At 37.7% G+C, this 27,813-nt stretch overlaps 2 protein-coding genes across 6 annotated transcripts in view; one reads left to right on the top strand and one right to left on the bottom strand.

Annotated features, from left to right (window-relative positions):
• Positions 1-13,034, bottom strand: part of EFCAB7 (EF-hand calcium binding domain 7) — a 30,985-nt gene extending 17,951 nt beyond the window's left edge. Inside the window, exons 1-7 of one of the 3 annotated variants that reach the window (XM_055725133.1) lie at positions 12,975-13,034; positions 12,671-12,742; positions 10,166-10,353; positions 5,839-6,050; positions 3,342-3,428; positions 2,293-2,488; positions 1,075-1,199 (exon numbers count right to left, since the gene is read on the bottom strand). In XM_055725133.1, the coding sequence (XP_055581108.1) occupies positions 1,075-1,199; positions 2,293-2,488; positions 3,342-3,428; positions 5,839-6,050; positions 10,166-10,352 (807 nt within the window). In that variant the 5' untranslated portion in view covers position 10,353; positions 12,671-12,742; positions 12,975-13,034. The other 2 variants (XM_027804003.2, XM_027804004.2) reach the window with 2 other exon arrangements.
• A 66-nt stretch (positions 13,035-13,100) lies between these two features.
• The window catches only part of ITGB3BP (integrin subunit beta 3 binding protein), a 34,940-nt gene continuing 20,227 nt past the window's right edge, over positions 13,101-27,813 (top strand). For 2 of the 3 annotated variants that reach the window (XM_055725142.1, XM_055725143.1), the window contains exons 1-3: positions 13,101-13,239; positions 17,210-17,252; positions 22,788-22,926. In XM_055725142.1, coding sequence (XP_055581117.1) covers positions 13,235-13,239; positions 17,210-17,252; positions 22,788-22,926 — 187 coding nt within the window. In that variant the 5' untranslated portion in view covers positions 13,101-13,234. The remainder of the gene's footprint in view (positions 13,240-17,209; positions 17,253-22,787; positions 22,927-27,813) is intronic. The other variant, XM_055725144.1, reaches the window with a different exon arrangement.

Raw genomic sequence — 27,813 nt, 5'->3', positions numbered from 1 at the left:
CAAAGAAAGAGGAATCCAATATTGGGAAACTACAATGGTTTTATATACTACATATCATGTTTGAACAAGGTGAAATTGCAGGTTAAATTGCATGGAGGTCCAGATACCTAAACAGACTGCAAAAAATTCCTTTGAGATTATGTTTTTAAATTTTAATATAGAACAAATGTCATGGTATAGCAATGTCAAAGATATAAAGGACTTCAGAGTTCAATAACAAATACAGAGTTGTTATTTGAAACAAAAATGTAACTCATGAGAACAATCAGTTCAGTTTTCTACCAGCAGTTATACTATGTGGTCATAACCATTTTTTCCCTTTTTCTCAGGAGTCTCAAGGTGCACATTTTTAATGTATCTTAGTGGTTTCCAGTTAATGTTTTATACTTCTACTGCTATTATTTTCTGTTGAAAGAAAACTAGTAAAGGTTCAGTCAAGAAAGGGAAAACAAAGGAAAAAGATCAATATTAACACTCTACAAATATTGACTTAGCAAAGTGACTTTGTTGTCTTTCTCCCACAGGAATTTATATTGAATGAGTGATTTATTTAAAACAAAGTACTGATAGAACATATTAGTCTAACTAAAAATCAATAGTTTCAGGCTACAGCATATATTTACAAAGTAATGCCCAACAAACTGAATATGCTCACAGATGTGTTATTTATTTCCAATTACCTTTCATATAAAGGTTTATGATACACAATCTTTCAGACTACTTAAGCATTTAAAGTTCTCACCAACCTAATAAATTATTAAATTTTAAATTTCTCAAAAAGTCATTAAACGTTTTATCCAACAGTGGTTTCATTTATAAAAAAACACACTTTGTTCTATTAAACCTTCACACCTGAAAAATTATTTTCAATAACTAGATGTCAGCAAAACCAACAGTATATAAAAATGTTAATATGTATCAAGAAACCTCTCGGTACTTTATAGCTGCCCTTGACAAACTATAAATAAAATATAAGCTAAAAATCAGAGAAAAATGGTTTCTTATTTAAAATACGATAACATATGTGCCTCGAGGAAAACAGCATAATTTCAATAGGACTAGCTTACATGATACCTTCACTGTGTCTGGCTCAATTAGCTTTGTGTTTCTGTTGCTACTGGCGCCCATGCTGATTGTGGTAGAAATGGATGCTTTGCAACTTTGAGCTGATGAGGGCTTTGAAGGAGTTCTGCTGTCACCTATAAACATAAATATTTAGTTACAATTACATTATTTCAACGCACTCCTAGTGCTATTTATCATAAAGGCTTACATTTATAGGTACACAGAGAAAAACTGGATGACAAGAACTTCAATCAGAGAAGCTGATTTCCCTTGTAATTATGTAACTTTAAATAATTTATTACCCAAACATTTTTACTTTGCTGACTGTACGTCCCAGGTGAATGGGCACGGGCATATGAATGGCAGAACCTTGGAACCAAATCTGCCTGAAGGACAAGAAATTGTTACCCCGTGATTCCATTTACCTTGCAATCAAGGTAAATCTGTCCTAAGTGGATAGATTTAACCTGCTTCTAATTTAAAGTTATTTCTTTTCAGGACAACATAGTTTCCCCACCAGATAGCAAATCACTTGGGCACAGCTGCCCAATGCAATTACTTCCAAGTCTTTACTTTCTGGTTCCTTACATTGGAGTAACTCTGCTAGTACAATTCTTTCAGCTACATAAACTCAGCCTTCATCACTGTTGTCATTTTTGCATCTCTTCAGTATCACCTAGAATTGAAGCAACTTAAAAGTAAACAGTGCGCACTACATGCAAATATTTCATACACGGTACCTTTGCAGTATGTTAGCCTGTGGTCTTTTTCCAGTTTGAGATGTTTTTTAGGTACCTTTGTAACTTCAGAAAGAACATTAAACTCTCATATTGATTGTGCTTGAAAAGGGGCCTCAATAATGGAAACAGACTGTTTATTGATAGATGTTTAAGGTTTCATCTCTGTTCTGGGAAGGAAATAAGTAACTCGCCTATGTTGCAACATCTGAGCATTCATTGTCTCTCTTTCCTCTGGTCTGTGTCACACAAAGAGCCAACGAAACTCACCCTTAAGAATTTCAGAGCTTCAGATCATAGATGTAGTCAAAGTCCATTTGAACCTAGAGGTCAGATATTCTACCACAACATTTAGGCAATTGTCACAGTAGAAATTGTTATTAGTCAGTAACATTCTCACTAATCTGAGAAAAATTAAATACTCAACTGTTCATTGACCCCAAGCATGATCTCCAACAGAATGAAAACTCCCAATATAAAATATAAATACCTTTTATTGGTGCTAGTTTGTGATCAGTTTTTCTCGAGATTCTCAGTGATGGTTTTGACACTGGCAGTGTGATCCCTTCAGAGGAAGTTTCAGCTTGACTCCCAAACTGCTGTTGCCTCAATCGACTATTAACTTCCAGTTTCTCTCGTGCAGTCTTGCAGCATTGCTCGCTGGTTGTCATGTATAAGTCACAAAACTTTAAATAAAGAAAAGCAATCTGGTATGTGAAACATTCTTTCTCACAGTTTTTAGGTTTAAAATGTAACATTAGTAAGGAAAGGACACATCAATATGTGTAATGCCTTTTCTTTTAAAGCACAATATTAATTTTCATTGTCACGAATCAGAGCAACCACTCAAGTTACACAGTAAAATGGAGCCATGATTCAACAAGGAGGTCCAAATATTGAATAAAAATTCAGTGTGACTTTCAACCCAAGACATGATTTATATTTCTTTCTAGATATTTGAAAACTAATGGGTTTTTTTAACATATGATTCTTCACAGGGAGCTGTTTTTCTCCTATGAAACTATGTTTATGTACAAATCTTTGTGGACTGTTTATTCAGTTCAAACCTTAGTCACTGCTTTGAGAGGATGTCAAAAAAACACCTGATGCATCTTGAAAATAAGATGATCAACATATGCAATAATGTCCCACAAATAAGAAATTACGAAATGTCACAGACATAGCAACTCTCACTGATTAGCTAAGTTTGCTGTCGATTGTCATCTTTATTCCACCATTCCTTTAACTCTGACCTTCCCACAAGCTCATAAGTTTCATGCTTACTGTTAGGCTCTGCCTAATACATTAAGTTCACTTCCAGCAAGCGACCTTTATAAGGATAATAACCAGATAAAAGTAAGTGAAACAGAAACATATTCCAACCCATGTTCCGGTACGTAGCCAGTTGCAGGAGGCCTGGGGGAAGGTCATCAATAGATTAACAAATTGAGGTGTTATGTACTGTGTTTGATAATGCTAATACTGTCAATCACATCAGGCCAATAACACAAGAACAAACAATAGCACTGTTTGCCATACCTTGTTGTAGTCAAGTTTACCACTGCAGTTAAAATCAACTTGTTTAGTAATGGCACTCACTTCATCCCGAGTCATTTTTTCACCTCTCTGCAATGAAAAAACAACTCAGTTTGAGCTCCTAATCAAGAATGCTGTTCACCTACGGTGCACATTTAATAAAAGCATAAAGATTCTTATAATATCCTCTCAGGGAATCTTATCTTGCATTAGATTTCATTGGATTGTGGTCTGAATCGTCAAAATAGAGGTCAACATCATAAAAAATTACGTCCCTACAATGCTACTAAAAACCGAACAGATGAACTGCATCAGTTCCTGCAATTTTGTGGTGTCTTCTGGAAACCCACCATGAATAACACATCAGCTTTAGAAAATCTTCCATAAACTGGGGAATCCCAGCTCTCAGTCATTCTTACTTATACTGTAGCATGCTAACAACCAAGAACTAACTTCATAACAATTAGTTTCACTTATTTACTTGAGCTATCCTATTGTACAAGTCTACATCTGCAAATTAGCTCAGTAGAAGGGTTATTGCAGGCATGAGTTTGCCATGCAGCTATCTCTAGTTGGAATCATTACTGTAAAGCCAAAGCAATTTCTATTCTTTTGGAACCAAGCCTGAAGTTGCTTAACAGAATACCATCTTGAGTGCCCCATTTGCAATGTGGACACAAGGTACATTTCTCAGGAAGAAAGCATGTCCTCCACAAGGTCCTCCAGCAATTTCCTCTACACAGATTCACAGGGCTGTTAGCAATGACAGAGCAACATATGACTGCTGTACAGAAGTCGACTTCACATCACTTTACAGCTACATATGTATGGTGTAAACTTGAGACTAAAAACTAATGTGAACTTCTTTGTTGGTAAACATGTGATGCAGACATATAGTCCTGGATCCATACTGGACTGCAACAAATCCTCATCCTCCCCTGTCTGAATAGCACCAGTTGCTACTACAAGCACATCTAGCAAGTTCTTCAGTCTAGGTCTAAATCAATGCCCTGACTTTATGTAACAATACAGAATTCATAGCTCTTCATGGCATAATTACAGCAGCACTCAACATCAGTTACTTCTACTTTTCATTACATAAAGAAATATTTCCGTACTGTTGCAAGTGTTCTTTTTGTTCATACAGGAGGACTGAAGGTTCTGCCACAACGTTTTGGTTTAATAGGTCAGCCACAACAAATACAGTATGTAAAGTGTTTGTTCCTTCTATCCCGGTTTCCTCTCCTCTACATTTCCTTAAAATTGTTTTATTCTCACTTTTGACGACTCTACTAGAATTCTACTACTAGTCCATTTTTAATTGTTACTACTCCCTAGTGTCTGTGCTGTGCAAGATGATTGGCTTTTACAATGAAGGAAGTTTTTTTGGCTGTACAGAGCAAAAAAACCTGACAGAACAGAGAAAGAAAATCATTGTAATCATCTGTGATGTACATCTATGTAGTTTATAGAGTCAGAGCATCAGCTCTACACCAACTTGGAAGACTGTTCTGTTTCAGGAGTTTTGTTTGCTTGCTTTGCAGATCCTCAGAGGACCTGGATTTTAATCTTGTCAACAGTTGTCATTCTAACATACTCTTACTAATGTCTTCTTCAAAATTCCATCTCCTACAATGTCATAGCATCACAAAAATCTCAGCTGCTCTTTTAAAAAAAGTATTTCTATCCTTTCAGATTATACAATTTTATAGATTTAGAAACCTAAAAATATGGTGGCAGTTCAGGAGCTAAATAAGAAGTTCCAGATGTTTTTTAATGTCATTATTTTAAGCCATATTAATGACATGTACAGATAAGCCTTATGACATTTGCATCCTTTGGGTTGATAATGCATAATCTCTAACCAAAGTATTGACTTACCATAGCAGTTTCCTTCAAGAGCCTAAGGAACTAACTATAAGATCCAATGAAGCCCCTGGTGTGACAGAACATCATTGCTGTGATAAAACTAAAGCACTGACCTTAACATTTTATGCATAACATAAAAATACTATTTTTTAACTTCGTATCTGAACATATATAGACAACAACTTGCGAGGGAAGAACAGCAAAGGTATGTCATTAATTCTCTTGGTAAAAGTTCATAACCCTAAAGAACTGCTGGGAATAGAGGGATTTGCACTAACTGAACCAAGGGAGTGACGTGTACTTCCCTTGCTCCACTGCAATATAGGTAGGTTTTTAACAAAGCGTTCTGTGAAAGCATGAAAAATACTTTTTTCTGCCAGCTTCTACCTTTAAGGCACAATTGCTGAAAGGGACAGACAGGTTATGAACTGCACAGGAAAAGACTGTAATGGGAAAAAATGGAAGAAAGACCAGATATAACATTGGAAAAAAAACCCAAACCCCATGAATCAGTTATTGATTCTTTTGATTAGGAGTATGTGTTTACACATTCAGAATAGTTTTACTGTCTGATTTCCAAAATCTCTACTAATGGTTAAAGATGGATAATTAAGTTTGTACTGATACTTACCGTTGTAAGAATTTTATAAAGTTCATCATGTAAAATATATCCAGTGTTATCTGTGTCTATTTTCCCAAATGCTTCAAGCAGTTCAGTTCTTGTAGCTGGTTTTTCTTTTTTTAAAATATTACAAAAATCATCAAAATTCAGTGCAATCGTTTGTGAAGTCCAATATTTATTAACTGTCTTCTGAGATGGATTTCTTCCAGCCTGTTGAAGTACTGAACAATAAAACACAATATTAACTATACATTCCATCTGTCGATAAAGAAAGCATCTTTCAATCAATTTCCATGTTCAGACTCTTTTTTTAAGCCTAATCAATCCAAGGGAAAAGCAGGTCTGAAGGACAGTTTTACTTACAGTCTCAGTCCTGTATTCTATTAATACAGACTGACTGTGACCTTCCCTGGCCCGGAATTCTGTGGTTTCTATCAAAGGTTCAAGCAGCCTGAGCGGCAGATAAGCTCACTCACATACTCTTTTGAAAGGAGTCATCAAACAGGCAGTACCTAGCATTCTAGATCATCGCTTATGAGCCACAACCCAGCACAGAGATGATGTATGCCACACTGGTAAGAATCTCACACCCACTTTCTTCTACAGAAAAAGGAAGAAACCAGAGAGCAGTCTGACTTTTTGTAACACAACAATATTGCGGGAATTATTCTGCTCTGATCTGCACCTTCCACTTACTCATGGGCACTGTTCTACTAAACTCAATGGGATGTCCTCCTCAAAAGAAATGTGATGGGTTCAAACCATTAAGCAAAATATCCATGAGTTCAGAGTCACCTCAACTGACAAGTGTAAAATTCAGCTCCCTGTCTATATCCCCTATTATTTGTAAGCTTGCACATTATTAGATCCTGTTTCTACTGAGATCCACATACACTTTTTCACTAACTTTGCCCAGAACGGAGATCTACTGTAGAATTTATCTTAAGCAATATTTTATGTCACATCTATACATTTGAACTTAGCAATTCAAATCATGCAACATGGATTTCAAATGTAAAGGAAAAATGACACCAACATGCATAGCTAAGCCCCACAACCAATACCATCCACACAACCACTCCCACTATTCCTACACCCAGAGTTCTTCAAAATTAATTTGCTGAATCTATTTAGCCTCTTAAAGTCTTTACTGAAAACATCCTTTTGTCAGTTTCCAGTGTGAAGAAGATACTATGTTAAATTGAAATTAAATTCAAATGCACAGTCTATCTGAAACTGGAGGGATGCTTTTACACCTTCCCATATAAACAAGGTTTTTAGGGAAAATCCTTCATCTCTACCTAGGCTGGCAGTTTGATTTTTAGCCAGCTGACCAATGACCAAATCTATCCCGGCTGAGAGCAGTTCAGCAGCATCTGTGAAATGAGGTGGTGGCATCGTTGTAATTCTCAGTAGGCAACTGTGTCACCATAAAAACAAACAAACAAAACCAGACACCTTTGTTGCTAATCTCCGATTGAATGCCAAAGACTAAATAAAGATTTCTGCCCTGTCACCTCTACAAGCAGAGTCAGGAGAATACAGCAAAGCTTACATCTTTATCCATGCAACGCCTGGGCACATAGCAATTGTGCAAGGATTTCCATGTCAAGGTCAGCCAAGGAAGGGCAGTTACTCTGTGTGTTTGTTTACGTGGATAGCAGAGTTCCCTGGAATGTCAATATAGCACAGTATTCACTTATATTTAACAGAGTATCCTTCAAATACACGACTATTTTTATATATCCAGAGAGATCAGCACTTGCCATACCCTACATGCTTCCCAAGTTTGTATTTTTGAATGTTCTATTAATCTGCACCTTTTATTTATACTTCTTCACAGACCGATTCTGCTAAATACCTTACGTAATATTACAACACAGGAAATGAAGCTACTATCTGTGAATAAGTAGAACTCAAACAAAAAAAATTTCGCAGGGCCAATCTCAAGTGAGCATTTTACAGTTTAGAATATTAGCCAAACATCACGTAGCAAGAAATGCTTAAACACTGGCACCACTCATTTGGTAAATGCCACAATTTCCTTTAGCTGCAATATAAGTCTATAGTAACTCTCAAAGTTTACAAATTTTAAAAGAAGTTCTTAAATATCTCTGAAAAGACTGGGAGCCTGAGCAAGTATTTGCCCTTTCTGAGCTGACCTTGAAACCACAATGCTCAAACACTTGCTATGTAGTGAAGTGGCATATGGATAGAGATGAAAGCCAAAGCATATATAAAAGAGATTACATTTGTTCACACCGCTCCTATCTTAAAATCCAGATTATCCAAAACTATCATTAGGATGTTATAAAGGCGCTTTTATTATAGCTGAGAAAGCCTGGGTAACACTAAGTCACATGCTGAAAGAATGTGCTTGCTAAAGGGTAGAATTCCAGGTACTGCTATAGGGAAAGAAGCTACAAACAATGAGCACAAGAAGTACGCTCAGCTTTTACAGTGGTGGTTTCCATGTGGAGACCTCACTTATTTTAGGCACAGGCAAAGCAGCAATTTGTAAGAAATACTTCCTCAGATATGCAAAAAAAAATGTGGTCACTAGAATTAGGACATAACTAAATGATTTGATAGCTTAGCATGTTTTTGCTTTTAGCTGTTGCTTGGTTTAATACAAACAGCTACAATGCCATAATACACATACCTTTTACCGGCACCATAATCTATGAGGATGACTTGAGAAAGCAACCTATACTGCCACCAATCCAAACTGCACTCTGAGCTGCACCCCAAAAACCACAAAATAAAAATCATTAGTTTTATGATACATTTTGGTTCTCTTTGTCTAACTGAAGGTTTATGCTCTCCTGCTTGCTTTGGCAACCATGTGAGCTGAAAACATTTTTTCAAATAAAGCAAGCTAAGATTTTCACATAATGGAACTCCAGATAGAAAATAAGACTGAGAGACTTTCATGAGTTTCCTAACACAATCCCATACTATTACAACCATGAGTAAACTTTTTCATGAAAGGACAAAAATGCTCTAAGAAAAAAACACAAAAAACAACACAACAACAAAACCAAAGAAAACCTACCAAACGTGGTAAGACACTGTGCATAATCCTACAACTCCAACAGATACCAAAGCTGGTATTATATTTGCTTGAGAAATTTTATCTGGGATAGTGAAACCTATTTCAAAACTGAAACAGGTTATTACTCAGTCTTATCTTACTCCTTCCTTATCTTACTTGGTCACTAAGATATATCATAAAGAAATCAATTTCCAATACACAGCCCTAACTACCATTTTTCAGGTGCATTTTTTTAAACTTTCCTAATAATTCCATGCAAGGAACTTTGAAATTCCATAGGTTTTCAAAACAAATATTATTAGGCTCCACAGCTCTCAGTATCTACTAACACCTTTATTTAGTACAGCTGAAGCATTCAGCTAGTTTTTCCTGTTGTACTGCTGACAGCCATACCACTTACACACAAATATAATATGGATGAAAAATGAAAACTTTTTATTTTAGTTTATGGGACATTATTCATGGAACATTGTAACTCAGCAGGAGCTTAAACAAAACAGTAAGAATCCTTATGAAACACCAGTGTCTGAAACAGTCCATTTGATCACATAAATTTAGAAAAGGAAAGGCAGTATTTTCACATATTACTCAAAGTGGCTTAGAACTGATCTGTGAGACTACCTTTAGGGGTAAATTACCATACCCATGCCTCCAATAACAACCTCTCCTTTGAGTCTGCAAACTTCTGTGCCAATTAATGCCAGTTCTCATGGTGATTTTCTGTGCCAGGCAATTACTGAACCGAGATCAGCTCACTTAATAATTTGTAGGGATAGAGAAACAATTATTGCAGAACTGTCACAATCAAAAAGCAGTACCTAAGCCCACCTCAAGTAAGCAATGTTACCGTCAAATTTGGTGGTGTTAAACAGCTCACTTAAGTACCTCATAAGCAGTCAGCTACTATTGACTTCTGCCCAGACACACCGGAGATTTACATCTGAAAATCTTGAAAAGCTGTCTACTTTTCCTACTTTCAGGACTAATCTGACAAGTAGCAACAAAGGTAAGTATTTGAGGAAACCGAACAACTTAGAGGAATGGTAGCGATTTTTCAAAGTTTACAGAAACTATGTGACATTTTATAACAGATAAATGATGAAAATGTCTTCAAAGACACAGTCACCAACATCTGAAATCTGAAAACTACTGTAAATTCCTTAAAACAGTTACCAAGTTTATGCATTGGGATACTCTCACTACTGAACTGCTGTTATTTGTAACCTACCCACAGTAATCATCACACACAGCAGTTATAGGGAAAAAATATCTAATCATTACCTAAACTGAGTTGTTCTTTTGATTTAATATTTTCTAAACTGCTTTTTAAAACAGTTAGATAAGCTGCTCGGCAGTTCATGTAAAAGATTGCTTCTTCTGTGTGCTGGGACTTCTTCGCTTGGGAGCTTTCCGAGCGCGTGACTTTCTGAACCGAGAGGGATGTGTTATTTTCAGGACTGCTGTCCATTCTGTGAAGAATACAATTGCAGTTAGAATTTGTTACTGTTTTGACTGTTCAATAACAACTCCGCATTATCCTCTGAAACAGATGAGCACAAACTATCCTAACATCTAGGTCATATGTTTTCTATTCTCTAAATCGGGACAGAAATACTTACCTATACCTGCAAGTAAGTGCCATGAGATCCACAAAACCCTATTATTATTCACAGTTTATTCTTTATTGGCAGTAAAAAGTTTAACTTTATTGTATTTTATTTTAATTTCAGACATTTGATATCACAATGGTTATATAGTTGTTATTTGAAAGCATAAAAATAAATTTCCAAGTTATCTGTGATACAAACCATTGCTATCCATGTTCAGAAACAAACCACCAGGACTTATCCTTACTACAAGCTTCCACTGGAATTTCTACTCTTTCTATGTTAGCTAAATTCTCCTAATGACACAATGGGAGGATTAATACTGTAGAGCACTTTTTGGCTCTGATGACACCAGTGTCAATGCCCAGCATGATCTGTCACAATGGTAAATTAATGAACATGCCATACCTACCACTGTTTCGCTGCCAGCGGCACGCCCATTGTTGCTACAGTTCACCAGAAGCAGCAAAGGTGGAGTGTTTTTAGGAAAAAAATGCCAATTTAAACACAGCTGCATGGCCACAAGTATGAGAGGCACAGGATCGCTTAAAAAACTTTTTCCACCAAACAACAATGTGAACATTACCAAGAATGGACGCAGTGCTTACCTGATTGGAAAGAGCTCTGAGGCTGCATGATCACAACTGACTCACACCACATAAAGTTCTCTATTATATTTCTTGGTATTAAGCGCAGAGTAAAAGCCACCTTTGTCCTCCAGTAAACACTACATGTAAGTATGTTTATATTGAACTGCATTTCTGTCAGGATTTTCTCCCTTACTCAAAAGTTGAGTTGTATTTCCAAGGCTGATTTAGCTGGAAAACTGGGTAGCTTTACACAGCTTCTGCAGAGAGACTGTGTAATGTCCTAAACACTATACAACATTCACTGTTTAAAAAACTATATATTTATTATTACATTAATTACATGTTTTTTTCTGGTACTAAAACATACTAAAATGTTCTGTTTTCTGTTTTTATAGTTGTAACTCAATAAAACATATGGCTAATAGTGAAATGGGTCAAAATCGTAACCCTTAGTCCTTCAAGTATGCAAAGTTAAACACACAATTCTACTTTCAAGAGTTATCTCCACATAATCAACAGAAATAAGTCTGAAGCCAAGAACGTGCATAAACCTTTGCACAACTTAAGAGGCCCAAGTACAAGAACACTACTCATGTAATTGTAAATAAATGGAAGAAAACATGAAATGCATTTTCTCTAAATTATTAAAATGATTCAAAGCAGTAACTAATGCTGTTTGCCCACCAATGGCCAGTAAACTTTAACAGCAGCTTTCTGTTTTTACCAAGGGTGATTAAGGTTTTTAGAAGGCCATCACAGAGGAACACTAAATCGTGTTGTACTGTTGGTTTAACAGCCTCTCATATTATTTTACCCAATGTTGGCTTCAGAAAATATATTCCAGTATAATAAATTGACTATCTCAAGTTCAGCAACAAGACAACTACATCCTAGGGTCCCCTTCAGGACTCATTGGATTTTTATTCAGAAGGCCTAAATCACTTGCACCTTGTTGAGTTATATAGGTCTTTTACACTTGGGAAAGAATGATAATAATCGCTTATCATGGATGAAATACCCTATTTGTAATACACAGGCCGCCTGCCTGACACTTTAATATTACACTGGCATTAGAAGGACCCCACAGGGACACTGTGATACAGTCTGGTTACTGCAAACGAGTGTCACTATAATTAAGCACCAGAGTTACACACACAAAATGGGAGTGGGTTAAAGTCAAGGAGGAAAAGAAGAATAAATGTTAATTTTCCAGTAACTAGTTTATAAAATGTGAACTCTCGTTTATACTCCTTAGTATACTCCTTAGTATCCTTGGTAACTTCCCGTTACCAACATATTTCTTACACGGGCCCCAGTACTGCCAAGAAGCGCTGCCAATACATTGCTCAGCAAAGCAGCGCGCAGCAGCCCAGTGACAGCACGGCCAGCAGCCCCACGGCTGAGGCTCCTACATTTTTACTGGACAAATGACACTTTAGACAAAACAAGGCAGAGAGGAGCGATCCGGCCGTGGCTGAAGTGGGAGGACGACACAGCCTATCACTTTCAGCTGTAGTTGCTATGATTTTAGCAAATAAAACCCGTCCCCCAAGCAGGAGGGAAGGCAGGCGCCTGCCGCCAATACGGACCTTTTCCGCCGCGGGCGCGAGCCAGCCTTCACCGCCGCGCACCTCGCGCTGCTCCTTCAGGCCTCGCTTACCTGCAATGAGGAAACTTTTACCACGTGAATCCCATTACCTCCCCCTCTGGCAGGCACTGGGGTCTTAGGCAAAGTTCACCATCCACCCTCCCGCAAAAGACGCTGCAAGCCCTTTCCCCCAGACGGGAACCGGCTCTCCCGTCAGAGACGCTGCGCGCTGCCCGGCACGCCTGAGAGGCCGCGCTCGGCCGCACTTCGCCTCCCGCCAAAGCCGCCTCGCACAACCACCCCCCCCGAGGCGGGCCCGGCTTCTACCGTTGCACCGCACCGAGCGCGGGGACGGCGGGGCCCGGCGAGCCGACCCCGTCCCGCAGGCCTGACGGGCGCCAGGCCCCCACCCACCCCCCATCCCCCGCCCAGGCCAGCGCCGCCGCCCGCCCCGCCGGGGCCGCGTCCCGCCCTCTCAGCGCCGTTTCCAGCCGGCGCTGTTTGGCTGCTGCACGGCGGCGGCGGGAGATCTGCAAAGGCGGCGAGAACGGCTTCAGGCGGCGTAATGTCGTAGGTACCGGGCACGGGCGGCGGAGCTCGGCTCTGGGCGCCGCTCTCCGCCTCCTCCCCGCAGCGGGGCGGCTCCTGAGGGCAGGCCGGGGGCCGTTGCCGCGGCGCGGGCGGCCGGTGGAGCGAGGGCCCGCGTGGGGCGCCGTGAGGCGGGGCGCTTCTCCCCGGCGGGCTGCGGTCTTCCCTCACGGCGGGGGGCTTGTTCCCTGAGGAGGAGTGTGCTCCTCGGGTTATCCCGAGCAGGGGAGGAGCACGCCGTTGCGTAGGGGAGGGTGGGTTTTGTTTCTAGCTCTGCCTTCCAGTTGCTGGATGGGACCGGGAAGTGTTTAAAATGGTGGTTCCCTGGGGCAGAGCCGTTATCCCGACGGAGTTCGGGTGGGCGGTGCCTAGTGGTGTGGGTAACGCTTTCTGTACCTCACCTGTCCGCTCCCGGCCTCCCCAGCCATGGGGTAGTTGTTACCTCCGCACATGCCGCGGGTAAAGCCGGGGGGGGGGGGCGGGGGGAAGAGGGCCGGGAGCCATGTCATGGGTGGGTTTTCAGAGTTTGGCACCTGGCTTTCGTGGGGCGGGCTGCTGAGGGGAGGTACTGCGGGCCTGTGGCCGTGGCAGGTACAGTGGCCCTTCTCCGTCAGGCTCTGTCTCTTCATGTTGTCGCTGGTGGGAATAAATCCTGTTCTGGTTTCTCCTTTGCAATCTATCTACCAACAGTCGTGTAAGTCTGACGCTATTCTTGTGTATCTTTGCTAGGGCTTCTGAAGAACAACATGTAGGATGTTGCTAACCTCAACCACAGTAAAATAAGGCTGTATGGCTCATGTTGCCCGTAGGTAGGCTTATTGTCCCAGTTAACAGCTCCTTGTGCGATTTCAAAGATACACTAGCGCTAACATAGGTTCCAACTTCTGCCAGTCACTGGAAGTTGAAGTAATTGTGCCAGACAGTAGTAACGCAAAGGGAGCTTATCAATGCACAAGCTTTGAGTTTTCTGTGTTCAAGTCAGTTTCTCACTGGTTGCATGCTGAGTTTTGCTACCATTTCAGCTGAACATAGAAAATGAATCTGTATTTTTACAGCTTTTCCAATTAATGACACTTTTGCTGGCAGGTTTTGAGGATGAAGCAATATGTAGATAGCATAGAGGTGGGGTTTTTTTTCCCCAGAAAAAGTAGAACTTTAAGAGCAAGCTAACTGAAATGGCCTGAAAATGTGTTACAGTATATAATAATATAACAAGTTCCTGCTTCTGTGTATTCTTTTTTGTGCATTAAATCTGTACATGACTTACCGTTGTGTTCATTCATAAATGAATTGTGAAGTTAAGTATATGTAGAATTTAAAACAGTATAAAAAAACTCATTTCTGTCTAGACTCTCACTGTTGAGAAGCTCCTCATGTAAGTGGTTTCACCAAAGCACTGTTTAAGTGGATAAAGGCCTCCCAGTATTAGCAAGGAACTGACAATGCGACCTGAAATGATAGATGAACAATACACAATAGGAGTAATACGTAGTTCTTTAACTTGATAAATATTATGGGCAAAATAATATTTGCAGGTTGTACAGCTACCTGTAAACATGTGCCATCATACTCTGCGTAGTTAAGAAAATAAATTTAAATTACTCAGATTATTAATAAATTATTAAGAAATTAAGCCTTATTAGGCTACCCATTCAAGAGTAGGAAACTCTGGTAAATAAGTTGTTGTGTACTGTCATCACATATGCCTCATCTTTCTGTCTCTTTTTCTTGTTCACACTCTGACATTTGATTCTACACCATAGCCAGAGCAAGGTTTTTCCAGCCATATAAAAAAGGTAAACCAAACTAAAGCTGGTGCTTTTCCTGCATGGTGTTTCCCAAAATATCTGAAGAATTTTGTTTGCACCTAGATGTACGTATTGGTTTTTCTCCATGTTCATCTTTTGAAAGATATGAGAGTTTGGCCGACAGGGTCTTCACGTTAGGTGTCTGGATGAATTTTGTTTCAGTGGTCCTAGCCAGGGACTGTGTGTAGTCTAAGCACACAAATATTAACTTATTTTGAGTGAATCACAGTTGCCTGGATTCTTCTCACATTATGGCAAAACCAAGCCTACAAGCAAACCAGGCTGCTGGGCAGGATGGTTTGAGAAAGGCGAGGCAAAGCTGAACTCCTGAAGACAAAATTGCATCTTCCAATACAATATTCCAGCCCCTTCCAGTGTTGATGTGCTTGCCTGGAATGAGGCTGTCTCTTTGCCGCCATAGCTCAGGGTGTTTGCAAGGGATTTGCAGGCCAGCAGAGAGAAGTTTTGGCTGTGTGCAACTCTTGCTGTACACACACAATATTTGACAGACTTTAAAGATAACCTTGACTGGTCCACAACTTTCTCACTAAGAAATTTTCTAAATGTTTATAATTTAGTGGGATTTTCATGTAGTTTCTCATTTATCTTCATCCTACAGCTATGTTGAGTCCAGATTCTGCTTTACTTTGGCTTCCAGCTTCTTTTGGAGTCCATCATAAAAACTTCATCATAACATGCCTTAGTATAACATGCAAATGCATTGGCCCCTAAAGCATCCTTTCAGAGTAGATGTATTAATAAATATAATGTTTCTCTGCTGACACTGGGATAGAAGATGTAATGGAGTCTCTATTCCTTAAGCAATATGGGTTTCTATTTAAAAAAGAAATAATATCGTAAAGAATTCCATCAAATGGTTACAGCTTTGACTGCCCTTTGGCAAGAATTTCACAGGCTTTTTTAATTTAAATGTTACCTGTTTACCTGGCGTTTTTAAGATAAAATACTTCTTTTCCCCTTTTTGTAATAGAGATAGTTGTAAAACTATTCATGTAAGACTGTTACCTGAGTTATATTTCAAAGATGTGTTTTCATTCTATTTTTCCAATACTTTAATTTACAGTTTTGGAATAGTAACATAAATTTTAAAAGATATGTTTGGAATGAGGTCATCTTAATTCCTTTACAAGTCAAATTCTTTTCCAAGATGAAAACTGTGAACTAAGTTCTTGAAATACGATGTATTGTCTAAATCTTGTTTAATTTGATATAATACATATGTTTCTTGGGGGCTGTTCTTATAAAGATTTTTAATTTTTTTCCTCAATGTTTTATATCATGCTTTTAACTATTGTTAAGATTTAGGAACGTGCTTAAAAAGTTTCAGTTGTCTCTGGGAAAAATAGTCTTAATTTATGTTGACCTTTCTTTCCTTTGAGCATTTAGTCTGCATTCAATAAAATTTTGATGACTGCTCTTTAGAAGACAGCTGTACGATATAAAGTATTATAAATATTCAGCTTTCCACTTCTAGTGTTGCCATTAACAGCTGGGCATCCAGTTCAGCAGAGCAGATTTTGCAGAGAGATCTTGGCATGTTCCTGAATCAGTATAGTGAAGAAGACTAGCAAATAGTTTCTTATGGTTTGGGGACCTGTAAAGACATAGAGCATCTGTTCCCCAGTTAAGTCATAGTCTGGTAGCACTGAATCATGTTAAGAGCTAAAATGATGGGAAGAACTACTTTTTTCACCTTGGCTGTACCTGTGTTTTAAACGCCTAATACATTATTTCTACTAATGGCAAAATAATTTCAACCCTTGCTCAGAAGGTATGTAAATCATAATGCTTTTGCATTTTTCCATTGTTTATAATCTTTGAGAAAGAGACAAATATACAGTGCAGTTTCACTTCAGTGTCTTGTTTTTATCTCTAGTATAAAATGGAGAATTGGTTTTTCTTATGCAAACACTTTATCCTTCTAAACAAGCAATGCTTTTGGTACACAGTCTTTTAATCAATTAATGTATTTGCTTTGGATTACATTAGTTTTCTTGTGTGCCGCAAAAAAATGTGAAACACAGGAAAGGAAAATGTCTTTAAAATTACCAATTATAGCCCTTACTAGCAGAAATCTTTGTGTCTGGATGACCATAAAACTTGTCCTTATTTTTCTCTTGCAGAGTTAAGAGAGCATTAAAGTTGGACAGTGTTAAAAAAAATAATGTAAGTATTTCTTGGTGTATGGAATCATCTGGACTCTATATTTATGTATGTATGTGTGTATATGTATCTATGCACACATATGTGTCTATAAACACTATGTCATTAGAGCTGTATTTATATTGTTACAGATTGGATGTTGTCTAGAAATATCTTAACGAGGCACAAAATTACTGCTGAAAATATTAGTAGAAAATTTATTGTATTCCATTTGTCATAGAACTGCCTGGTGTTAAGTAATGTACATCTGCATGAATCACTTGAAAATAATGTAGGAATATGCATATTTTTATTGCCATCACTATTTACCCAAGAGCTGAACGAGATAAGATCCTTGTTGAAATCATTTATTAGAAAGTAGCTCTGTTATCCGGGAAGCAAATGTTCTGCCATGTAATTGTACATGTAACAATATGGAATTATGATAATGCTGTAATCTGCATATTATAAACTGCGAAATTGAAATGAAAACATTAAAGGCATTTTATGTCAAGGATATAATTACCTCCCTCAGCTAATCTGGCATAATGAAACGATAAAGTACTAACACTGCAATAAATTTCACCACAGTTATCACAATAAAAATAAAATTGTACTGTTGCTATTATTTTTTGTAAATGCAGCTATAGTATACTCCCAGTACCAGCATGTGATGACATATGTCAGTTTATTATCTGCTCCTACCAACAGTGGGTGTTGCTGCAGACATCAGTACAGAGGAGCTTGTGAGGATGGTAGTGTTTAAAGGAAGGAAAATTTTGGAAAAGTGTATAGAGAGAAATAGCTGGTCAGCAAATGGGCTCCCAATAAATCTCTAAGTCTGTGTCATTTTGAAGAGATTTGTTTATACGCAGCGCATATTTGGAGGTCTCACTGGTATTTAGCAGGATAGAAATTTGCAATTTTAAAAATTTTCTAGACACCTTTTTCTTTCTTTTTTTTTTTTTTTTAATTTAAACAAAGGTGGCAAAATACCGCAGTGGCACTAAAAAAAATCATTAGCAATTTAATTAGCAGCTTAGTGTACCATTACCCAACTTGTTCTGCACAGAATGCAGCTGTGACTGTAATTTTGCATCTGTTTCTTGGGCTGTAGTAATGTTTCTGTAGATGAGTGGTCCAGCTGAAATTACATGGATTTCTTTTTCAGCCTTAGAGGTGTTCCTTCCCTGCCCCCTCCCCATAAGATAAAGAGTTACTTGATGGTTACCTGCTTGCAGGGTTTTGTGCAGCAAAAAGCTTAACAAAAGCCCATCTGAATGATAAAAACTTTTACTGAAATCTCAGTAACATAGGTTTACACTATGGTTTTTGGTTCGTATAAGGCCTCTAACAGATACATGTAAAAAATTTAGTGCCATAATTAAATAACGTTATAGAAGGTAGGAAGAAATTAAGGTAATAAACACACGCAATTTGTGTGAAGTATCTGTTTCAGCTCTGCCACATCCATTGCTGTGTCTACAATTTCTTTCCTGTTGTTCAGGAGACCCTCATTCCACCTGCTGGTCGGACTACCCAAGGCATGCTTGAACTGAACTGAACAGATCAGAAATTAGTATTTTTAGATTTTGTAATGTTAGTATGGTTGCTTTAAAAAATTGCATCACTGGACTAAGACTCTTCTTCCTGGAAGAGAAATTCTTACTGCCAAATGAATACTGTCCTTTCTTAGTACTACAGTAACTTTTTCCAGGTAGCTGCCTAATGGAGTCTTGGTTCTTATCCAGAAATATGGTGTCTGAGGTGACACTGTTCAAGCTGGTAAAATACCTGGAAAATGTAAGCAGATTGGAGTTTTTCCCTATTATAAATGAGATTTGATGGCATTTAAATGCCTAAAGTGGCATTGATACTTTATTGTAATTAGTATTTGGTTTAAAGATTATTTGAAACATTTCTTTAACCTGCTGTGTGTGTGTTCAAAGTATTAGTGACAACAAACTGACGATTTCCATTAGGTATTGTTTAAATAATGATAGACTGCAAAAAGAGTATGAACGGCTGATGCCAAATTTTTTAGGGTATTCAAGACCAAAACAAGACAGAGTAATATGCAGGACCTGTAAGAAAGCTAGGTATGTGGACAGCAAATTAAATCTTTTGAAACACAGTGCAAGTCCTATTACTGATGACCAATACTAACACTGCTGGATTCTAAATTAAGGATAACCACTCAAGGCAGAGCAGAAGAAAAACATCAAAACTGCAGCTTTATGTAAAAGTGCAGTAAGTTATATAAGTAGAATAGCAAGCAGCACTGGAAATATAATACCATTGCATAAATCAGTGTTTTGTCTTCACCTGAATTAGAATTGAAGGTATCATCACTCTGTTGAAAAGTACAATAGCAGAAATTATACTTTGAACCTGTATCATTCTGTGGAAGAAAATGAAAGTGAACGTAGGCTGTGGTACATGTGCCACAAGAAATCCCTTCAGATGAATGAGATTAAAAGATCAGGATGGCTTAATAGGAGTTCCCTAGTAAAGAGCAGGAAAGGGGAATATATAGTATTCTTTCTAGAGGGGGTATTGAACATTCTTTATGCTTATATATAATCAAAAGGAATTTAATAATAATGCAGGTGGAAAACTGAAAGCCAATAATGGAGACTTTAATCCAACATGTTAACTTCTAGAACTCATCCTGAAATTTCAATGAAGTCTAGAACATAGTAGAAGTTGTAATAAAAACACTCATTCATACAGACAACAAGAGTATGCATATCCATGTAGGTGTGAAAAATAGGAGTATTGTGCTTCAGGACATTTAAATCAACTGCTAACTGTCTGGAATTGAGAAGAAAACTTCTGAGGGTTACATAATTGTGCATTATACTTCTAGGTACAACTTGTATTCCTAGTTTTGTATTTGTTGCCTGTGTAAATGTGTACTTTTTAGAAGCAGTTTCCATATAATACCTCAGCAGTTCAAAATTAATTATGTAAATGTTAATGCTTTCTATCATTAATTTACTCGGTAATGAAATGTAGCCACTTCCCAGGCCTTGGATTCCTGCTGGATTGTAGAGGCTTGGTATATGTAGTTTTGTGACCTGATACAACTTAATCCTGGTATGACTTGTGACGTTCACACACACGTTACCTGGTGAACCTGATTACTGGCCTTAAAAATACTGCTTTTGCCACCTGTACACCTTTTTGAGATCTAAAATTGCTGTAGTTAAAATTTCCAGCGGATATTTGTGAGACCTTAAACCTACGAGATTCAGTCTTTCTTGTGGTCTTTCCCATTCTGTACCATGTACTCTGGACTCAGACTGCCTTTGCTCTCAGCCATGTCCCCAGGAGATCCTTTTCCCAGGAGATTCCTCTGCTGAGGAATCCTTACTGGACTTGAAGATTTGTATGCCCTTTGTTTAATCTGGTTTAAAAAGGAATAGCATGAGGGTCTTATTCCAGCAAAACAGGACAACATACATTAAGTATGAAAAGGGAATAAATGAGTTACTAATTTGGAATTGAGTGGAAATGTCAGTTACCAAAGTACAAATAGCAGGTTGTTTGGGTTTGGTTTGGTTTTTTCACCTCCCAACTAGGCTTAAATACTGTGTGTTCTGTAATGAATGTAAAACCCTGATCCTCACCTTGTATTTCATTCACAGTATTGAAACAGTGTAACATGCTTACCTATTATACTTTTTCTAGCATTAATAAATGGAATAGTAAATGGAAGTTAAAGAGATTACAGAATAATCATGTACAATAAAGCTTCCAGTGAAGAAATGCTGTATGAAATTGAGTGACATGAAGACAAACGACAGGTATTCAGTTTTACAGGTGGAAGGAGGCTCAAGTTGGTAGAAAAGGCTGGTTGGTTGGAGAGTGGACGAGTCATTCCTTTCCTTGCTACAGTTAAATGAATTTTCTCCTCAAACTCCAAGCCCCAGGATTGTAACAAATTAAAAAATGAAGAAATTTTTTTTTTTTCAGTAGGATTTGCTTTGATGATACTGTTTCTGAGAAAGAGAGAAAAAAACCCACTAAATCATAGAAAAAAGTGTCTGTTTCACTGTATTTAGACAGCCTTTCTTTAAGCCCTTGAGAGAATTTTGGAAGTGACTGGAAAATCTGTTTTTGTCTGAAATGCCCCTTTATTGTTTACATGATAGATGTTAATAGAGTGAAATCAGTTGGGCACTACTTGCATTCTCCTCTTTAGAAGTGGCTGGTCTTGTTTCAAAGCTGTAGTTTACATGCCTGCTGACTTCACCTCCTTGAAATGAACAGTAGGCGAGAATGGGAAAGCTGTGTTTTCCAGCGTGCTGCATGGTGTACCTTCCAGCTCTTTTGTTTAATGACTCGATCAGCTGGAGATGTAACAGTGAAGTACTGTAGGTCTGGTAGTATACATATGGGTTAATACTTCAGATTCAGCTACACGGAAAATCCTGTGGCCAGTGGCTACAGATCAGTGGTTTCAGAGAGTGTGTGATGACATGAAGATGAAGATGCTGCCAATGCCACTGGAGTCTGCTTTAAGTGCTACATGTGTTCTACTTCTGTCTGTGTCTCTTTTTTCACAGTTATTGATGGTGTTATTTAAAGCTGCTAGACTTCATAGTTGAAATCAAGTTGTTACTAGAGTTGAAGCCTTTTATGTGCGAACAAAGTGTGATTTTGGTTTGGTTTTTTTGTTCTGTATGTTAGTAGTGCAGTGAAATCCTGGTTTCCCAAGAGTTGCAATGCAACATCTAATCTAGAGATTGAACTGTGTCCCATAAAATCCCCATTAATATTTCAGAATTACAGACTAGTTCTTCTCTGCACAGTTCCTTTAACATCATTAAATAACTCCTTTTATATCAGATTATCTTTAATTATTATTTATATCAAGATTAGACATCTTGAAATCCTGAGCCAAAGACAAAATGTTGGATTTAAGGTACTAAATTGGGGGTGGGGTGGGTTAATTAACACTTGTTTAGAAAACATTAGAAATAGCTATCTTTTGACAGAATTAAAATAAAAAATAGTTGCTTGCGGTTCAGATGCCTTAAATTCTCAATACTGTAGGAAATATAATACCAGGTTTTGACTGCTTTTAAAAAACAAATAAAAAAACTTCCAGGTGTTCGTGCCAGAATACCTGAATCTCTGGAAACCACATACTTTTTGTTCATGAAAACTGGGAGGGTAGTGTTTGAAGGGCTTTTTATTTTTTTGAGTAAAACTAATGTTAATGAGGAGGGGGAGTGATAGAGCAGCTTGGTGGGCAGCTGGCAGCCAGCAAAGGTCAGGCCACCACAACATCTAACATGGGCTTACCATAAACGGGCATACGTAAAGTTAGGAATTACTTAGAACGATCTATTACCAGATAGTAAATGTTCAGAGGGGCTTTGTCTGGTTTGGGGTGCAATATGTAATTCTACTGATAGGAAAAGTAGAGGCCAGAATGTATTTAGTTTGCAGGAGGGAAGTTTACAGCTGTTGTCGGTTTAGCTGGACATAGGTACTTCTTTATCTTTAGCCAATATTCATCCAGATTCTTTGTGTTTTGCTACATTTTAGTCATTTATTTCAACACCTTTGAAGACCAAAAAGAAAAATCTGAACTGTTACTCACCAACAACCGGAACATGCCAACTGAGTCCATTTTCATCTCCCATAAGTCATAATGCACAAAACCTTGGAAATCGCCCATCAGATGGTTAGTTGAACATTCTGTCTTTCTTACTGCAATGTTTTTCTGGTTATTGACTTGATTTAGTAACTTATGTCTCATGTGGTATGTTTGATTTCTTTTTCCTCTTAAAGAATTTTAATCTCTTTTGGAAAAGCTGATGTTGATTTTTAAAGCTTGCATCTTTTCAGTACAAATCTTGGGGGTATTTATGAAACAAATTTTTATGAACAAAGTTTTGCTTTTTGTTGATCAATATTAGAAATGTTTGACTTTGGCTCAGCAAAAAAACCCTGCACTGGCTTTTTTTGTCAATAATTCCATTAATTCCACTGGCTAGCAATGTCCTTTGTTTGCTTTCTTGCCAAGTCCCAGTTTTCATTGGCACGTGCTACTGACAGTGACTTTGTTCTTACTTTGTTCTTTGGATTGTACGGGGAGATGTTCTGAGGTTACTGTGTGCTACTTCAGATTATTGCAAGAAAGTCCTGGTTTATTCAGGTACGTTCACTGCAAGGCAGTGCAGTGCATTGTTCATAATACACAGCTGAGGGCTGGACTCTCTCATAGTCAGGAGAGCTGGAAAGAAAAGATGTGTGCAGTTAGTACATGCTTGATTTTGTGGCCTTTTGAGAATTGCGTTGAGATTTGCAGTGCACGTTCTGGTTAATGTCTTCCAGTTTTCCAGTGGTAAATGCTTGCATGGATGCCCGCATACATACATACAGCATTTCTCAGCTCTGAATCTTTTTCTATGAATATTGAAAGTTACGTAGATTTTATCAAATCAAAGCTAAAAGGAAAGTTCAGTTAGTTTGATTGCTTTGCATTCTTTTATGTAATTTTTTATTATTGTTTTTCATAGTAAGGCACTTCAAGGCAATTTTTAATTAATCTAACATAATACTGAATGACATTAGCACTCAGAAAATATGCTTTTTTATAATTATATTATTTCCAGTTTACTTTAGGTTGTGTGTCCACTGAGTTACATAGTCACAGTTTTTGATGCAAACTATGACTGCTCAAGAAGTATATTTTCAGTAGACTAACCTGCTTTTATGGCTTTATAGGTTGTTGTCTTTTTAGGTGTTAAGGAACCGTCAAGTGACTTGGTGTGACTTTTTTATATTAAAAAAAAAAAGATACAAAGAGACTTCCTTGTCATCTGTCTCATATAGAGCCCAGAGCTTTTATTTCCTTGTAGTACAACTCCTAGAAAGATGGTTGAGTCTTGAAGACTTTTTTTAAAAAGAGTAATAATACTAATAAAAATCCATCACTTCCCTTGTTAGCAAGTTCCTTGTTCAATTACATTCACTATTAAGAAAAAAAAAAATCTCCTATCTGAATCTGAAATTTGTCTGGCCTTAATTTTCAGCCATCAGTTCTTGTTACGCCTTTTTGTTGGGTTAAAGAGCTTTTTATGCCCCATATATTTTGGAATTTATGTGCAGTAATTGAGACCTCACTAACATTCATGAATTATGATAAGTAGAAATATTCTGAGCAGCGTAGAATAACTACTGTTTGAAATTTATTTGGATGTCTGCAGGTTTTTGCACTAGCTATTGTACCATATGCTCTCATGATGGATCTGCAAAATGGATTTTTCCTCCAGGGAAAAAAAAGATTTTGCTTTTTTTTAAAGGAATGTGACCAAGAAATTTTGGGATTCTGTCAAAGCTGGCTGACCAAAAAATGAAAATTACTGTGAGGCTTCAAAGTGAAAATACTACAGTCTGTGAGCATAATCCCTTTTCCTTATTAAAAAGAGCAGAGTACTTGAGGAAGCATAGAAGTATCTGGTATTTTGGTGGCACTGTAGCTATGCATAGTTACAGGCCTGTATGCAGAGATTTTGGGTTTGGGTGGGGTTTTTGTCCTAATTCATAGTCATGCTAGGAAGCTAAACAGAAGCAGCTGTATCCTAATTCTTTATCATGGTGCCAGTCTTCATTGTGACCTGGCTTTGTATCCTCCTTACCTGTTTGTCTAACAGTTTTAACACAGTCAGGTTTTTCATGAGCACTCGCTGCCAGCTGGAATATTCACAGCTTTCCTACCAAGTTCTCTGCTGATTCCAGTTGTCCCCAGAATAGCTTTTTTTCTCTGCCAGTGCTATGCTTTTGAATTAGGCATCTGCTTCTGGAACTAGTAGAAAAATGACTGAACCATTGACATCCCAAGAAACCTTTGGAGGAAAAATTACACTAATTTCTCGGCATTCCTTCAGTGAGTGATAGCATGTCTCAATTACTTGTGCAAACCTGGTATATTGAAAGGACCTGTGTTTTAGAACACCCTTGCCTTGGCAAAATTTAAGATACATGCTGTTGATGCATGTTTAATGTGTCCTTTTGAGAACTGCATTGAGATTTGCCATGAAAGGTCTGGTTTACATACTTTGAGGTTTCAGATGGAGGCAGTAAGCCTCTGTCTTCGGGAAAGGATCTTTGCCCCAATGCCTACCCTGTCTTGTGAACAATTCCTCCTCTCAAAGGTAATGGCTGCTTCTTGATTCCTGAAAAGATTATTATTTGGTATGGTGAGTATCTCCACACTCCCATTTACTTCACATCCAGAAATCTTCGTTGATGTTTAATCAGCCCTTTAAAGTATTTATCCCTGCATTCTTAAAAGACTATAAAGTTTCTCTTTGGCATTATTTTCCTCTGCAACGAAGTTGCTTAGAGTATATCATGAGTATTCCCACAGATATATTGTATCAACACATAATCCCTAGTTATGTGTTGAATTTTCTCCCTGGATTTTAAACCAAGCCAGATAGCAATCTCACCCCAGTGTTTTCCAGCTTGCTTCTTATTGTGAAAAGTAACTCTTCCAGGGAGCAGCATTCTGACTTCATTAGGGAACTTACGTCTTTGGCATGTATATTTATGTACTCTATTTTTCTACAGGAAGGTATTTTCAAAGTATTCCTAGGTCAGGTTTCTATGGCAGTCTCAGCTTTCATCAGTAAGAAAATTTTGTTTGCATATATTAAGTCCTATACCAGTTTCAGAATTTGATGGTACTTGCTGGATGATGTGAAGACAGCCTATGTGTCTTTTTTTGTTGTTGTTGTTATTTTTTATTTGGGTTTTTTCCCTCCCTTATAGTAAATATGAAGCTCTATACTGTACAAAGAAACTTTCAGTGAGAAGAGTTGCCACTAGGTGTTCTCCATCAGAGATCTGGCTGTTAGTGCAATCAATTGGTACACCTGTACTGGCATGGCATGGCATGGAAAGGTCAGATCATAACCATACTTCAATTAATTGTTTTGTTGTGATGTGGCAATCCTGCATTCTTACAGAGAATGGAGCAACAAGTATTTAAATGCAAGCAAAGTGGCTACATGTTATACCTAGCCACTGATGAATGAATATTGCCTGTATCCTGAGGGAAGAATCAGATTAGAACAGTCTGCATCCCCATTGACTCCAGTCTCAGGCACTGGGAGCAGTAAGCCTTCTGATAGTGTTGCCACGTCACAAAAGCAGTTCTGAAAAAAGTCTACTTTTTAATGTATAAATGCAGATTTTAATTTGAGGCTGTCTACAGATATGAAACTATACCTCAGCCTGGCTGGATATCCATCTGCACTTTAACACTTACCTTTGCAAAAAGCTTTTAGAATTGTGTATAATGATAGCAGTCAGATACAAAATGAAAATTGCTAGAGCTCTTTAGATATGTTTTCTTAAATATCCCTCCATGTTTGTAATTACCTGCTTTAATGACTTCTTTCCTTTAGTTTTAGTCGATGCCTTTTTGGTGACACAACACATAATAATACACAGACATTTAAATCGACCACAAATTTTAAAACTTTTTCAATATCTCTGCATTTGTATTACATGTTTTAGCTCTTAGGTAAAGGAAAAGAGGGGGAAAAATGTCTTGTATTAAAATGCCTGTATATTGGGATATCAATGGGAAAGGTGAACATGTACTTTCCATAATGATACTAAGTATGGACATAGGGGAACGTTCTTTTTGCCTATAAAAAGACTGATCACATGATCATAGCTGACATTTAGATGGATAATTATTCAGTAATGTAGTACTAGCCATCTTTTCTTTTTTTTTTTTTCCCTGTGTTCATTTAGCTACAAGATGGTAGTATATAATACTTCCTCTTATATGACAGGTTTCAGGTTGTCCTTTTAAACCGACAATTTCTTTTCTCCTTCTGAAAAGACACTTCTGTTTTAAGTGTTGCGGTGTTCTAATAGATTACACGTGTCATCTGTAAGTCAGGTGTTAGAGTATAATCTATATTCTATTTTTATGTGACTAATATGTAAGAAAACAACAGAATGGCGATTATTACAAAATTAATGCCATTAGCTATGAAAACATACTTTGCATTGTGCAAAGTACAAAGCAGCATGCATCTGCCTCACTGATGAGACAGATCGAAATTACTATGAACATAACTTTGTTTTGAATAACAGTGTGGAGGAGTGCCTCAAAAAACTTAAATACCTACAGAATGCTAATATTGTTTGAAAGTAACATTTATTTTAGGAGAAGATATGAACCAACCCTATTAAAAGATAGTGCGTCTTCATGATGTTGTCCTGTGTATGTCCTGTTGGGCTGCCTGATAATTCATACATTGCCTAACACCAAAAGCTTCACAACCTATTCATGAAAATTTTCTAAAATAACAGCATACTAAATCCTCACTAGTTTCTCATCATTGTTGGCTAACATATTTTTAAGATTTGTTTTAAATTGTCTTGGTTTTCTTCAACTCAATCCCGAGCTCCACCATTCCATAGTACTCATCTAAAAATAGTATCTGTTTGACAATTGATGACTGATTTAAGTGCAAGTTCTACGAGTACTTAGATTTAAAATCAAATCTTTTGCAGTCTTAACCTTTAGCTACTGTAGTGGAAC

Source organism: Falco cherrug, chromosome 12, assembly GCF_023634085.1.
Source record: "Falco cherrug isolate bFalChe1 chromosome 12, bFalChe1.pri, whole genome shotgun sequence".
Classification (NCBI taxonomy): domain Eukaryota; kingdom Metazoa; phylum Chordata; class Aves; order Falconiformes; family Falconidae; genus Falco; species Falco cherrug.
This window is presented reverse-complemented; position numbering and strand designations above follow the sequence as displayed.